A 15225-nucleotide genomic window follows, 5' to 3' on the forward strand; every position below is an offset into this window, starting at 1 on the left:
TTTAGAACCGACTAGTAGCGCAGCGCCGCGTTTTGCTGTAAAAGTTTCGATGATCGTGGAACTGCGTCAATCTAAACCAATATCCCTTTTGTGTCAGGCTCAGGGTTATCCGACTCCCGTTTTCAGGTAGGATTAACTTGACCGCACATTCAGGCAGTTACAAATGTCGAAGGTTTTAGTTTGGTAACTGATAAGCTGATTTACTGAATTTGGGCGGTTCTTTTAAATTTTTTTTGACGAGAAAAGAGCCGACGAGTAGCTCCTTACCGCGTTTCTCAGCCGAATTGTCTGGCGTCATTGTCAAAAGGCAGCGCGCCAATCAGCTGGCCCTTACCTGTCCAGCTCAGGGTTACCCGGTACCTTCATTCAGGTTAGCGCCCTCATTTGTTTTGTTTTTTTGTTTTTAACAATATCAAAAATTTTGACATGATGACAATGTCATCAATCAGAACCAGTTAGCGGGTCCCGACCGCGTTTTTCATCTGAATTAAAGAGCGGCACTGTTGAGCGCTCCTCTTTGGCTCCTTATTCGTTGACGTGTCAGGCGCAGGGTTACCCCGTTCCCGTGTTCAGGTGATTAATTCATCTCATATGTTATGTGCTTCATTATAAAGAACCCGTGAGTGGATCCCGACCGCGTTTCTCCACTGAACTGGCCGGTCACTTGGAGCGCTCCTCCTTGGCTCCTTTTTCTTTAACTTGTCAGGCGCAGGGTCACCCCGTCCCCATTCTCAGGTGAATAATTTCTCTCGCGTCTCAACTATATTGTTACGTTTCTGCCTTTTGGCTAAAGAGCCCGTGAGTGGATCCCGCCCGCGTTTCTCCACCGAGTTGAAAGGCGGCAACTTGGAGCGCTCCTCTTTGGCTCCTTTTTGCTTGACTTGTCAGGCGCAGGGTTACCCTGTACCAATTTTCAGGTTTGAATTTTTACTTTTTTCTCCTTTCGTGCTCGACCATCGGCCAAATTTTGATTATCGATGAACGCAGAGCCGAGCGGCAGCGTCAAACCGCGTTTCTCCACCGCGGCCACCAGCACTTCGCTGCTGCACTCCAATTCGGCCGCTTTGAGCCTCTTTTGCGCCGCTCAAGGTTTCCCGGTTCCCATCACAAGGTAGCCACACTTTCCCCCCACCTCATCAACGACATCCAGGCAGCAGCTTTTATGTCTCTGTGTGTGTGTCTCGATGACGTAAACTTTTTTTGAGGTTTTTCTTTGAACAAATTTTAAAAAAAGAACCTGTGGGTAGCTCCCGGCCGCGTTTTGGTACCGACTCGAAAGGCACTGTACTGGAGCGAATGGTGAAATTGCCTCTGACGATGCTATGCACCGGCCAGGGATATCCTGTACCTTCATTCAGGTTAGATTACATGGCGTCTAATGATATCGATTGAATCCAGAACCCGTCGGATCGACCCGACCTAAACTCTCACACGACACGAGATTGTTGAGTGCCCAGCATCGATTCAGTGATGCAGTTCCCCTGTTCTGTCAAGCTCAAGGGTTTCCTACACCTATCGTCAGGTAATTGGTTAGTGGAAGGACACACTCTCGGGATGGGGGTCCGACTTAACCTTAACCCAACATCAGGCAATAACACATTAATGGTCTCTCTATATACAGAAAAAAACCCCAAGCGGGTTATCATTTGTGGGTAGACCTTGAGCTTACAGTTGTTCGTTATCTGAATAGAACCGGTGGGGAGTGTTCGTCCGAAATTGACGACCGACGCCAAATTGTTGAGTGTCGAATGTCGTGAAAAGACGACTCATGTCACGCTCCTCTGCCAAGCCCAGGGCTACCCTAAACCGATCGTCAGGTAATTTAAAACCTTGACATTGAGACGAATTGAAATTGATAGAGCTATAAAAGAAAAAGAAAAAAAAAACAGTTCGTATAGAATTACGTAAGCCCTTCTGGACATTCAAGCAGTGGGTGGTATCATTGATTTAATTTCAATGAGAATTTCCTACATAAAATGACCCGTCCCATCGTGTTTACTGCATAATATAGAACCAATGACGAGCGTTCCGCCGCGTCTTCCTCCGCGAAGTAAATCCGATATCATCCGGATGAAGTCGTCTTTGAGTGAAGCTCTATTGTGCGATGCGCAGGGGATACCTGTCCCAACGTTTAGGTAATCAAAGACGATTAATAGGGGTAAATAATGATGCTGATGATAATGCGCCAAAACAGAGCCGGTGGGAAGCGTACCTCCGCGATTACCACCCAAATCGAAATTTGATACGATTCGTCGGGGAAGCAACGGTCCGGTGGCTATTGTCTGCGATGCTCAGGCTCATCCGCCACCTAGTCATCGGTAACTGAAAAAAACCAAAAACACAAACAAATCAATCGGCTATTTCTTTTGTTTTCTTTCGAAACGCCACGGTAATCGAAGGCCGGATGGGGTGAACTTTGGTGTCGTTATTCTTCCCACTGACGGATTCTCGACATCCGCCGTCGTCGTATATCCCGGTTAACAATACTGAAGCGTCACGAATGTTTTCATCGTGCAACAGGGCACCGCACTTGGTTGGGTTTTCTTTCGAATAATGTTTTTTTCTTTGGGATTTCTAGAGAGCGAATTCCATTTTTTTATCTTCATTTGTTTTTTAATTTTTTGAATGTCGAAAGAACCAAGTTCAAATGTCGCACCTCGTACATCCGGCCGAAAAATCGAAGGCAGTCTAATCGCCATAGCTGCTTTAGAGCGTCAAGCTTATCTTACCTGCGATGCAACTGCTTTCCCAGTCCCCGTCTACAGGTATTTCCCAGTGTTTTCAACGGGGGGAAAGTTCCCACGACCTTTCGTGCGCTAGCGATTAAACCGAAAATAACGAAAACACAAAAAAGGAAGATAACAAAAACACAAAAAAAAAAAGGAAAGGGGGAGAAGATGAACTTTTGACATTATTCTCTGGGATTCTGTATTCCGGAAAACAAGTTTTACGGTGTAGCGTAAGCGTATTTCTGTTTTTTTATTTTTATTTAGATGGTACAAGTACGTCGAAGGCAGCACGGCCAAGCAGCCGGTCAAACTGGACGACCGTGTCAAACAAGTTAGCGGCACTCTGATCATCAAGGAAGCCAAAGTTGAAGATTCCGGCAAATATTTGTGCAATGTCAACAATTCCGTCGGCGGAGAAAGCGTCGAAACTGTTCTGACCGTCACAGGTGGGAGTTCATTGTTGAACCGTCTTGTTTGTTTTTTTAAAAACCGGAATCTAATTATTTGTTATTTATTTTTTTTAAATTATTATTGATTAGCTCCACTATCGGCCAGCATTGAACCGCAAGTGCAGACAGTTGACTACGGACGTCCGGCTACATTGACCTGCAACCCGGAAGGAAATCCCATCAAATCCATCAGCTGGATGAAGGATGGTGTCGCCATCAGCCACACCGACAACGTACTGAGAATCGAACAGGTCCGCCGAGAAGATAAGGGCATGTACCAGTGCTTCGTTCGCAACGACCAGGAAAGCGCCCAAGCTTCGGCGGAACTCAAACTGGGAGGAAGATGTAAAACGATTATTCTGCGCGGTGTCTCACTCACTCGCCGGATATTAATGACCATTTGTGTTTATTCATTTTTTTATTGCAGTTGATCCTCCTCAATTCATCAACACTTTTGCCGAACGGACCCTTCAACCCGGACCCAGCGTCTCCCTTAAGTGCTCCGCCTCTGGAAATCCCCTGCCGGAAATCACATGGGAACTGGATGGAAAGAAAATCTCATCATCCGAGAGGTGACATTTTCGATGTTGGACGTCTATAAAAAGAAATCATCAGCTAAATCGATTTATTGTGCATCAGGGTCCAAATTGGTCACTTTACAGCCGGAACCAACGAAGTCGTCTCCTACCTCAACATCACGGCTGTTCACACCAACGACGGCGGATTGTACAAGTGCGCCGCTTCCAGCAAAGTCGGCCACGCCGATCACTCTGCCCGCTTCAACGTTTACGGATTACCTTTCGTCAGACCCATGGATAAAGTGGCTGTAGTGGCTGGTGAAATCATGATGGTCACGTGCCCGGTGGCCGGATATCCGATCGATACCATTCAGTGGGAAAAAGGTGGCCGTGTTTTGCCAGTTAACCGACGCCAGCAAGTCTTCCCCAACGGAACACTTATCATCGAGAACGTCCAGCGATCCCTCGATCAAGGATCTTACACCTGCATCGCCAAAAATACGCAAGGATTCTCTGCCAAAGGAAACCTCGAAGTCCAAGTCATGGGTAAGTTCAAAAGTTTCGCTTATTTTACCCGCAAAGAGTCGTCGTGTTGAATTCCGATATTGTTCGAGAAATTTCCAAAGACGTAATAATTATTTTACCAGTAATTTAACGGAATGTATAAACACGACAACTCTTTGCCCAATTGATCAATGGTACTCGGAAGTCCAAAACAAATCGTAAAAGCCCTCCCCCATGCGAAAAGAAAGTTAAACTTAAGCGAATTAAAACAACAACAACAAAAAAAATGCGAAAACGTGAATCAGTATTGCCGGCCATCAATCCGTTCGCCTTCGACCAGCCGGTCTACTCCGGCGATGATGTTCAGTTGACGTGTTACGTAGCGCGTGGAGATGAGCCCATTTCCGTCTCGTGGACTCTTAACGGCCTACCGCTGGATAACAGCCGGCCAGGTGTCAGTCTGGTCAATGTGGGCAGCAAGACAAGCCTTTTGACTATGTCAAATGTCAATCACAACTCGGACGGAGAGTATCGCTGTCTGGCCAAGAATCCGGCCGGAGTCTCCTCCTATTCCGCGAATTTAACGGTGTACGGTAAGGCGAATCAAACGGACAAATGATCTCCATCTCAAAACGAAAATCCCCTCCAATCGCCAATCCGGGGAAAACTCCGCGTCCGACAAAAAATTGACAAAGTTATAAAACTGTGCCCTCCCCCCGTCTTGTCCAGTGCCCCCGAAAATCGTTCCGTTTTCGTTCGGCGATGAACCGTTCACGTCGGGTGATTCGGCGCACACCGTGTGCGCTGCCTCCGAAGGAGACTTACCGATGGATATCAACTGGGCCTTTCACGGCCAGCAGTATTCTTCAATGATGGGCATTACGACGACCAAAGTGGGAGCCAGATCCAACATGCTGCAAATCGAATCTGTCGCGGCAGCGCACAGCGGCAGTTACACCTGTACGGCACGCAACTCTGCCGGGACACGCAACTACACGGCCGTTTTGGTTGTTTTCGGTACTTACACGCGTCGCCCCGGAATCACTCCCATTCTCTAATGTCTTCCTGTGCCCCGTAAAACAATTGCTCCCGCGGCGTCGTCGATGTGTTTTTTTTTTTTTTTTTTTTTTTTTTTAATCGTCCGTGTGTGTGTGTTTCTTCTAAGTGGCGCCCGTCATTGGGCCTTTCAGTTTTGGTGACACCGAGTACACGCTGGGCATGTCGGCGCAAATCAACTGCATCATCGTCGAAGGAGATTTACCCATTGATATTAGCTGGACGTTTCACGGCCCGTCGTCGGCTATGTCGGGTATCGAGACGATGAAAATCGGCTCACGTTCCAGCGCCTTGAATATCGATTCGGTCGCTGCTGATCACGCGGGCAACTACACTTGCATCGCTCGCAATGTTGCTGCTGTCCGCAATTTTACGGCAACTCTCAGCGTTTACGGTAGTTGATAATAATCCATTGTCAAATCCTCCCCCTCAACGGGGCGCTCCCCTCGCTTGGTTACGCAGATAGGGAAAACTGTCATCGCCATGGCAACGTTAAAGAATTTTCTGATATGTAAGTTGTGAGAGGGACATTTCGAATCTTTATTATTACCGTTTAAAGGTCACAGTGCTTCTAAAATAGCGCGAATAACATTTAGTTTGAGGGTAAAATAAATTTGATTAAAAATGATGTGTATAAAAAGATTGAAAAAGGGCGTGCATCGACCGGGAATCGAACCCGGATCACGCGCGTGGGAGGCGCGCATTCTACCATTGAACCATCGATGCTTTGTAAAAATAGGTTAAAGTCCAGTTAGATTCGCATGTAGCTAAAGTGAAAGTATTATCCTTTTCTCAGTTCGACCGAAGTTATTACCGCTCACTTTCGGGGAGGAAGAGTTTTATACACCGGGTTCGCACGTGCAAACCATTTGCATCGTTGGGGAAGGCGATCTGCCCATCGAATTGGGCTGGACGTTTCGCGGAGATAGTGAAACCGGCATGGCTGATCTGGGCATCTCGACAACTCGAGTCGGCCCTCGTTCGACGGTTCTACAAATCGATTCAGTGACAGCTGCTCATAGCGGGGAATACACTTGCACGGCCGAGAATTCCGTCGGATCGCAAAGTGTCTCTGCCCATCTCGAAGTGCTTGGTATTATAACTCCCCAAATGGATTAAAATGGTGTTGTTCCGCCCAAACCTCAACGCGTCCGGCCTATTAGTTGAAAATTCCATTCGATTAAAATTATTATTTTTTTACGATGAAAAGTGGTGCCCAAGATCCTGCCGTTTAATTTCGGCGAAGAAGACTACACTTCGGGCATGTCTGCTCAGTTGCAGTGCATCGTGACGGATGGTGATATCCCTGTTGACATTCGTTGGATCACATCCGGCCAAACCCACTCGACACTTGAGGGCATAACCTTTACCAAGTTCGGTTCCAAATCCAGCATTATGCAAATAGATTCAGTTGATGCCTCCCACTCGGGAAATTATACTTGTCTGGCCAAAAATTCAGCCGGCCAAGCTAGTTACACTGCCCAGCTCACCGTCGTTGGTATTTCTATAGAAATAAAATTCTGGTTTTTTTTCTGCTTTCTCTCTCTCCCTGACACAAACATTCGCTCCGCGTTCGGTGAATTGAGATGGCCTTAATTTAACAAACAAATAATAATTGTAATTCGCTGGATTCATGTTCCAGTTGCGCCACAAATCACTCCGTTCTCTTTCGGCGACGACGAAGCTCTCAACGCTGGCGATTTCGTAGTGGTTCAATGTTCAGCCGTTAAAGGGGATTCGCCAATAAGTCTACGCTGGGCTTTTAAGTCTCAGCCGTTAGCGACTGATTCGCCTATTACCGGACTGACGATCAACAGTTTGGGCGACAGGATTTCCGTCCTGTCGATCCAATCAGTGGCGGCCGCTCATAACGGGGAGTACACGTGCACTGCTGAAAATCCGGCCGGAATAGCCAACTATACGGCCGAGTTGACCGTCAATGGTACCATCGCCCTCCACACAGTTGCCACTCTAGTTTCCTGGAAAAAATCCTTTACCACCTTCATCCTCCCCTTCCAAAACGTTCCGCAACGCTGGATTAGAATTGCTTAATTAAGATTTCAAATCGATTACGTAGTCGTCCCACGGATTGTGCCTTTCGATCTAAGCGACGAGGCCATCACTTCCGGTCAACCGGTGACAATCCAGTGCACCATATCTGAGGGCGATCTTCCCATCAATTTCCGCTGGGCCTTTCACGGCCAAGAACTTTCGTCCCAAATGGGTATCTCGACTCTTCGGCTAAACGCCCGTGTTTCGCTCTTGTCGATCGATTCGATTGCTGCTGGACACACGGGAAATTATACCTGCACGGCTCAAAATTCCGCCGGAAGTACCAATCACACGGCGACTCTTCTCGTCCAGGGTTTGACATTCTTATTACAACAAGAAAATCGGTCCATTTACCCCCTTGAACAATGTTTGCACCTCCTCCGCGCTCGCCTTTTCATTTCTTAATTAAAATGTCCATCAATTTTTTGAACTGCTGGGGGCTCGTATAGTGGCTCCTCAGGTGTTGCCGTTTAGTTTCGGCGAAGGATCGCTGACTTCCGGTCAGCCTATTACGGTTCAATGTATGATCGTCGATGGTGATTTGCCGATGACATTACGCTGGATGTTCCATGGTCTCGAACTCTCATCTCAGATGGGCATCAGCACTTTCCGGCTTAATCCGCGAGTCTCCCTTTTATCCATCGACTCGGTAGCCGCTGGTCACGCTGGAGATTACACGTGCACCGCCCAAAATGCAGCCGGCCAATCGAACCACACGGCTTCCCTCTTTGTCAACGGTGTCCTTGCCATCTCAATCATTTAGAAAATATAGTTTCCTTCTTTTCTTTTTTATTCCGCCGAATTCCTTTTCAATCCATCCGCTCCGTGTCGCCAAATGTTTTCTTTATTTTTCGTTCCTTGTCCAGTTCCACCGCAAATTATGCCGTTCAGTTTCGGCGAAGGTTCGTTGACCTCCGGCCAACCCGTAGCTATCCAGTGCACCGTTTTAGAGGGCGACCTTCCGTTAACATTGCGCTGGGCTTTCCATGGCCAGGAGTTATCCTCGCAGATGGGTATAGCCATCTTCAAAGCGGGCGCTAGAGTTTCGCTCTTGACGATCGATGCCGTAGCGGCGGGTCATTCGGGCGATTATACCTGCACTGCCTCCAACGCTGCCGCTAGTGTTAATTACACTGCCAGTTTGGCTGTTAATGGTTTGTTCCAGCGGCTCTTTATCAACTTCTAATTCTGCTTCTTCTTCATCATCACTCCTCCCTAACAACTATCCCTTTGTTTATCTGTGGACGCTCCACCAATTGTGTTACATTTTTCTGTTTTTTTTTGTGGGGTGGGGCAATTAAGTCGCTCCGGAAATTGCACCTTTTGATTTTGGGGATTCGACGTTGAACGCCGGCGAGGCCGCTCAGACGCAGTGTATAGCGCTCAAAGGCGACACGCCTTTAAACTTTACGTGGACTTTTCACGGGTCTGCAACAACGTTCCAGACGGGTGTAGTAACGGCCATCGTCGGCCAAAGGAGTAGCGTCTTGATGATCGATTCAGTGACGCCGAATCACGCCGGAACCTACACTTGCACAGTGCGCAACCAAGCGGCCAGCGCTAGTTATTCCACCATTTTATCCGTTTCTGGTTGGTCTCAGTTAAATTTCATTTTGTTTTTCACCTGGAACCTTATTATAGGCTCTTCCACTCCTATTTCCGTGGACGCTCCTGCGTTATTTTAAACTAAGAATAGCTCAAAATCTAGTTAATGTAATTTAAACCCCATATTCTATTTGTTTAAAGTCGCTCCGGAAATTGCGCCTTTCGATTTTGGAGATACAACATTGAACGCTGGGGATGCAGCTCAGGCCCAGTGTATGGCCCTGAAGGGCGACACACCTTTGAACTTTACCTGGACATTCCATGGCGATGCGACAACGTTTCAGACTGGCGTCGTAACGGCCAGCGTCGGTCAAAGAAGTAGCGTCTTGATGATCGATTCAGTGACACCTAATCACGCCGGAACGTACACTTGTACCGTGCGCAATCAAGCTGCCAACGCTAGTTATTCCACTGTTTTGTCCGTCTCCGGTTGGTTCATTAAGTGTTTGCTCCATTTGCCACCTCAAATCCTTTTGATCCCTATAATTTTGCGGACGCTCTTGCGCTATGTTAACTGTTAAACCGAGTCAATTTAAATGTAAAATATCGATACAATTTGATTTTTAAAGTGGCGCCAGAGATTGCCCCTTTTGACTTTGGCGATTCAACGTTGAACGCCGGCGAGGCGGCTCAAACGCAATGCCTGGCCATCAAGGGAGATACGCCCTTAAATATCACGTGGACGTTCCATGGTGACGTGACAACTTTTCAAACGGGCATCGTAACAGCTAGTGTCGGCCAGCGTGGTAGTGCTCTTCTCATTGATTCAGTAACGACAAATCACGCTGGAACATACACTTGCACCGTTCGTAATCAAGTGGCCAGCGCCAGTTATTCAACTGTCTTATCCGTTTCTGGTTAGTTTATATTCGTAAAGCTTCGTTGTTTTCACCCAGAACCTCAAAGACTATCTATTCCCAATCAAGCGGACGCTCCAGCAATAGAATAATAACAATTTTACCATCGCTTTGAGTAATTAAAATCCGTAAAATTATTTAAATATCAAAACAATTTGGTTTAAAGTCGCTCCAGAGATCGCCCCATTCGATTTTGGCGATTCGACGTTGAACGCCGGCGAAGCGGCTCAAACTCAATGTCTGGCGCTTAAAGGCGACACGCCCTTAAATTTCACCTGGACGTTCCATGGTGACGAATCAACGTTTCACGCGGGTGTAGTGACAACTAGCGCCGGTCAGCGTGGTAGTGTACTCATAATTGATTCAGTAACGACACATCACTCTGGGACGTACACTTGCACCGTTCGTAATCAAGTGGCCAGCGCCAGTTATTCAACTGTGTTGTCCGTTTCCGGTTAGTTTATTCGTAAAGTGTCGTTGTTTCACCCCCAGACACCATCCCCAATTAAGCGGACGCTCCAGCATTATCAAATAATTTTAATGATCGTTTCGAGTAAATTTAATACTTGTAATAATTTTAATGTCGAAACAAATTGATTTAAAGTCGCTCCAGAGATCGCCCCATTCGATTTTGGGGATTCGACGCTGAACGCTGGCGAAGCGGCTCAAACTCAATGTCTGGCCCTTAAAGGCGACACGCCTTTAAATTTCACCTGGACGTTTCATGGTGACGAAGCGACTTTTCACTCGGGTGTCGTAACAACTGGCGTCGGCCAGCGCGGTAGTGCTCTCATCATCGATTCAGTAACGACCCATCACGCTGGAACATACACTTGCACTGCGCGCAATCAAGTGGCCAGCGCCAGTTATTCCGCCGTCCTTTCCGTCTCCGGTACAAATGTCTTAAGAAAATCAGCTGTCAGCCTAGATATTCCCCCTGAAACCTCCATCAACATTCGCTCCGCGTTTCTCGCCGTTTCCTCTTGTTCGTTTACAAAAATTTCATTCCGTCGCACAGTGGCTCCAGAAATTGTTCCGTTCGCGTTTGCTGACATCTACGAGGGTGAATCCAGTCAGGTGTTGTGTGCCCTGTCCAAAGGAGACGATCCTGTCCGGTTAGAATGGTACCACGGTACCGAATTATTGACAGCGGCCCGACAAGATGTCACGGTTATGCCGACCGGACCTCGAGCCTCGGTTCTCGTCTTCAATTCGTTAAAGGCCAGTCATTTCGGCAATTATTCCTGTCAGGCATCCAACGCCGCTGGAAGCAGTTCCTTCACGGCCCAATTGATCATCAACGGTTGAGATATTTTTAGACAGTTCAGATTCATCCCCCCCTTGATCCTTTCCGCCTTCATAACTGTAACCGCCGGTCGTGGCCTTTTGATTCCGAGTAATCCTCAACAGTTGCGCTCCGTTTTTATTTTTTCCAGTGGCACCCAAAATCGTTCCGTTTAGTTTCGGCGATGAAGAGGCCGTTATGGCCGGCTCGGCCGCTCAAGTGACTTGTCTAGCAACGGAGGGCGATCTTCCAATGGACGTTCAGTGGCATTTTCGGGGCTCAAACGTTTCGTCACTCGGATTGGGCATGTCCACCACACGGGTGGGCTCACGTACCAATTTGCTCGTGATAGACACTGTCTCACCAGAAAATGGAGGTCTCTACACTTGTCGCGCTACCAATGCGGCCGGTTCTGCTGATTATTCAGCCGAATTGCTCGTCCAGGGTACATCAATATTCAAATTTTCGACCCCACTTCCTTAGATCAAAACCTGAATGAAATGAGGGACCCTCCCGTCGCTAAGCCGTTGAATTTCAATTGAAATGTACTGCACATTTGAGGGTCGATTGTTATCATATTTTCAGAGAGACCGACCCTCTTGCCACTCTACTTGCCCAGCGAATCTGTCGACCAGGGAAGCTACGTCCAGCTGACGTGTATTGCAACGGCCGGAGATTTGCCTCTTGACTTCCACTGGGCGGTTGACGGCCGTCGAGTGCCCGAGTCCACTGTCTCGAGGGTATCGCCTCAAACGAGCCTCTTAATTCTCAACAGCGTTGGTATCCATCAGGCCGGAAATTACAGTTGTCACGTGAACAATTCAGCCGGCCGATCGAACTCCGCCATACAAGTCAAAGTCAACGGTAAATTGAGTTGACGTTGATGTCCACTGTTCAATTGTGTTTGGTTTCTTCGTGTAGGAATCTCATTTTTTTTTCCAAAGCGACTCCTGGGGGTGGAAAGTGTAACGTAGAAAAATAGGCGAATTACAATTACAAAAAAAAATGGACATTTAAATTAAAAGGCCGCGACGCGGAGCGTCCCTATCCCCCATCCTTATCCTAACCTCAGTCTATCCCTGCTTTATCCTTTATTACATTTCATCAAAAAAATTTGTTCCAACTCTGGTTAAAGAGAACAATCTAGCAGTGACTTTCTATTTATCAGTTAAAAATGACGAAATTTTGAAATTTCAGCTTTGGAACAGGTTTTTTTGTAGTTGAGCTCATTAGCATCCACATTCCAGGAATAGATTATCACAAGAAAGAAAATTTTCAAAGAAATTTCAAACCATTTCTTTTTTGTTGCATGCAACTAACAATGTTCTGGAACGTGAGATTCAGTAGCTTCTTCTTACGCCAGCTCTTTCTCTATCCGAAATTCTTCAGCGAACTTGAAGCTAATTCGAAATTTTTATCAATTAAGTTCCCCCACGCTGGATCGTCGAACCCACAGACAAGGCTTTTGCTCAGGGAAGCGAGGCTAAAATCGAGTGCAAGGCTGACGGTTTTCCCAAGCCTCAAATTTCATGGAAGAAAGCTCCAGGTAATTCCAAAATTCTAATAGCTAAAATCAGTGTAACCCAATAAAAAAACAAAAAAAAAAAAAAACAACTTGAATTGTTAACAGGGAGCACTCCAAACGATTATAGGGACATCCGTTCCAATAATTACGTCCGCATCGAAGACGGCACTTTGTCCATTGGCAATATCCAAAAATCAAGCGAAGGTTATTACTTGTGTGAAGCTTCGAACGGTATCGGTGCCGGACTATCGGCCGTCATCTTCGTCAGTGTTCAAGGTAAAATTAGATCGATGAATTTTTCAAATTCAAGTTTTAACGCAACCACATTGTATTTGTCTCATAGCCCCTCCTCAATTTGAGATCAAGTTCAAGAATCAAACTGCCCGCCGAGGTGAACCGGCCGTCCTTCAGTGTGAAGCTAAAGGAGAGAAACCAATTGGCATTTTGTGGAACATGAACAGCAAACGACTGGATTCCAAGAGCGATCCTCGGTAATTTTTCTGCGACTTGCTGTACTATCAATCAACCCAAGCTTATAACATTTGATTTTAAATCAGGTACACTATTCGCGAAGAAATCCTGACGACTGGAGTCTTGTCCGACTTGAGCATCAAAAAGCTGGAACGAACCGATTCTGCCCTGTTTACTTGCGTGGCCACCAATGCTTTCGGTAGTGACGACACTAGCATCAATCTGATCGTTCAAGGTATTCATCCGGTTCATTTCCTCGCTTTACCTTCAATGTTCCAATCACGTGACACATTTTGTTTGACATTTTAGAGACGCCCGAGGTCCCATTCGGCGTGAAAGTGCTCGACAAATCCGGCCGTTCCGTTCAACTCTCTTGGTCTGCTCCTTACGATGGAAACTCACCGCTCACTCGCTACCTGATCGAATACAAAATCAGCAAAGGTGATTGGCAAGCGGATATCGATCGCGTCTTAGTCCCCGGACAGCAAACTGTCGCTGGAGTTTACAACTTAGTTCCCGCCACTACGTATCACTTCCGCCTTGTTGCCGAAAACGATGTAGGGTCCTCCGATCCCTCTGAAACTGTTACCATCATCACTGCCGAAGAAGGTACCAAATATTGTGGCTTATAATATCTGATATGGAAAAAAACAAAAAAGTCCGTCTATAACGTCACATTGGATATCGTATAGCACCCGGAGGTACCCCGCGAGGAGTGAAGGTTGAAATAGTGGACCAGAATACTCTCAAAGTTTCCTGGAAACCACCTCCAAAGGAACACTGGAACGGAGAAATCCTCGGTTACTACGTCGGCTACAAATTGGCTACTTCCGACAAACCATATCTCTTTGAAACGGTCGAATTTAGCCGAGAGCTGGGCAAAGAGCATCAGCTCAACATTTCACACCTCAAGTGCGTATCTCCTTACACAACTATAATACGGAACCGTTCCATTTAATCATTTCTGACGATGTTTATTTTTAGGATGTACACGCAATATTCCGTGGTTGTCCAAGCGTTCAATCGTGTCGGCGCCGGACCCATGTCTGACGAAGTGATCCAGCACACGGGCGAAGGAACTCCAGAACAGGCCCCTCAAGATGTGACGTGTACAGCCCTTACTTCTCAATCGATTCGGCTGTCTTGGACATCACCTCCTCTTACTACTGTCAACGGAATTATCAAGGGTTACAAAGTCATTTATGGACCGAGTCATATCTGGTTTGGTAAGTTTGCCTCATTGTTGTGCAAGTCTGACGAATTCGATGGCGTCATCCTTTTATTAATCCAACAGATGAAACCAGCAAAGATGCCAAAATTATCACCACCGGTGAGACTATCCTCCACGGATTGCGCAAGTACACCAACTACAGCATGCAAGTTTTGGCTTTCACCGCTGGCGGTGATGGTGTCAAATCCGTACCTGTTTCCTGTCACACCGAACAAGATGGTAATTGATTGCATAATTTCCATGAATAACATTTCATTCATAATAAAATGCCTGGAAATTATTTATTTTTCAGTTCCTGGATCACCGTCGGCTGTCAAAGCTCTTTTGATGACTCCAGATTCAATTTTAGTCAGCTGGAAAGCACCGGAATTGCCAAATGGAATTGTCAATCAATACACCGTTTACATTCAAGAAGGATCGGTAAATTATTGACATGTTATCATTGACAGAATTGTAATTAAACTTTTTTTTTTAATTTTCAGGAGGATGCTCGCAGTCAGAAAGTGTCGCCATCTCAACTAAATTATGAGGCCAGCGGATTGAAGAAGAAGGAGCGCTACAATTTCTGGGTAACGGCTTCCACCAACGTTGGAGAGGGAGAGGCTTCCAAGACCGTCACGATTGCTCCTGGTACCCGTGTTCCGGCCAAGATTGCGTCGTTCGACAACACTTTCAGCGTCTCGTACCGCGAAGATGTCAAACTGCCCTGCCAGGCAGTCGGTGCTCCATTGCCTGAAATCCAGTGGAAAATCAAGGGAACTCCTTATGCCGCATCGGAACGAGTTCGCCTACTGCCTGAAGGATCTCTACTCGTCCGTGAAGTCACTCGTGATGATGCTGGAGAGTATACCTGCACCGTCGAGAACATGTACGGCCAAGACACAGTCACTCACCAGCTCCAAGTTCAAGGTGACTTTCTAAAACATCAAATTTAAGAAAACGA

At 46.7% G+C, this 15225-nt stretch overlaps 1 protein-coding gene and 1 non-coding gene across 51 annotated transcripts in view; one reads left to right on the plus strand and one right to left on the minus strand.

Moving 5' to 3' along the window:
- Nucleotides 1–15225, plus strand: part of LOC124320209 (Down syndrome cell adhesion molecule-like protein Dscam2) — a 33482-nt gene that overhangs the window by 13619 nt on the left and 4638 nt on the right. For 11 of the 50 annotated variants that reach the window (XM_046782905.1, XM_046782904.1, XM_046782923.1 and 8 more), the window contains exons 7-22: nucleotides 2636–2765; nucleotides 2994–3175; nucleotides 3269–3523; nucleotides 3606–3750; nucleotides 3818–4242; nucleotides 6899–7198; nucleotides 12482–12601; nucleotides 12686–12856; nucleotides 12924–13071; nucleotides 13138–13286; nucleotides 13361–13660; nucleotides 13744–13963; nucleotides 14036–14277; nucleotides 14346–14501; nucleotides 14575–14702; nucleotides 14765–15191. In XM_046782905.1, coding sequence (XP_046638861.1) covers nucleotides 2636–2765; nucleotides 2994–3175; nucleotides 3269–3523; nucleotides 3606–3750; nucleotides 3818–4242; nucleotides 6899–7198; nucleotides 12482–12601; nucleotides 12686–12856; nucleotides 12924–13071; nucleotides 13138–13286; nucleotides 13361–13660; nucleotides 13744–13963; nucleotides 14036–14277; nucleotides 14346–14501; nucleotides 14575–14702; nucleotides 14765–15191 — 3498 coding nt within the window. Of the gene's footprint in view, nucleotides 1–5; nucleotides 127–2635; nucleotides 2766–2993; nucleotides 3176–3268; nucleotides 3524–3605; nucleotides 3751–3817; nucleotides 4243–4505; nucleotides 4794–4929; nucleotides 5218–5365; nucleotides 5651–6052; nucleotides 6350–6466; nucleotides 6755–6898; nucleotides 7199–7333; nucleotides 7622–7757; nucleotides 8046–8174; nucleotides 8463–8610; nucleotides 8899–9054; nucleotides 9343–9936; nucleotides 10225–10788; nucleotides 11074–11206; nucleotides 11501–11640; nucleotides 11920–12481; nucleotides 12602–12685; nucleotides 12857–12923; nucleotides 13072–13137; nucleotides 13287–13360; nucleotides 13661–13743; nucleotides 13964–14035; nucleotides 14278–14345; nucleotides 14502–14574; nucleotides 14703–14764; nucleotides 15192–15225 lie in introns of all 50 variants that reach the window. The other 39 variants (XM_046782936.1, XM_046782932.1, XM_046782933.1 and 36 more) reach the window with 23 other exon arrangements.
- Trnag-ccc lies at nucleotides 5912–5982 on the minus strand. The gene has a single exon. It is a non-coding gene; the product is annotated as a tRNA-Gly (tRNA).

This window comes from Daphnia pulicaria, chromosome 1 (assembly GCF_021234035.1).
Source record: "Daphnia pulicaria isolate SC F1-1A chromosome 1, SC_F0-13Bv2, whole genome shotgun sequence".
In the NCBI taxonomy this organism is placed as follows: domain Eukaryota; kingdom Metazoa; phylum Arthropoda; class Branchiopoda; order Diplostraca; family Daphniidae; genus Daphnia; species Daphnia pulicaria.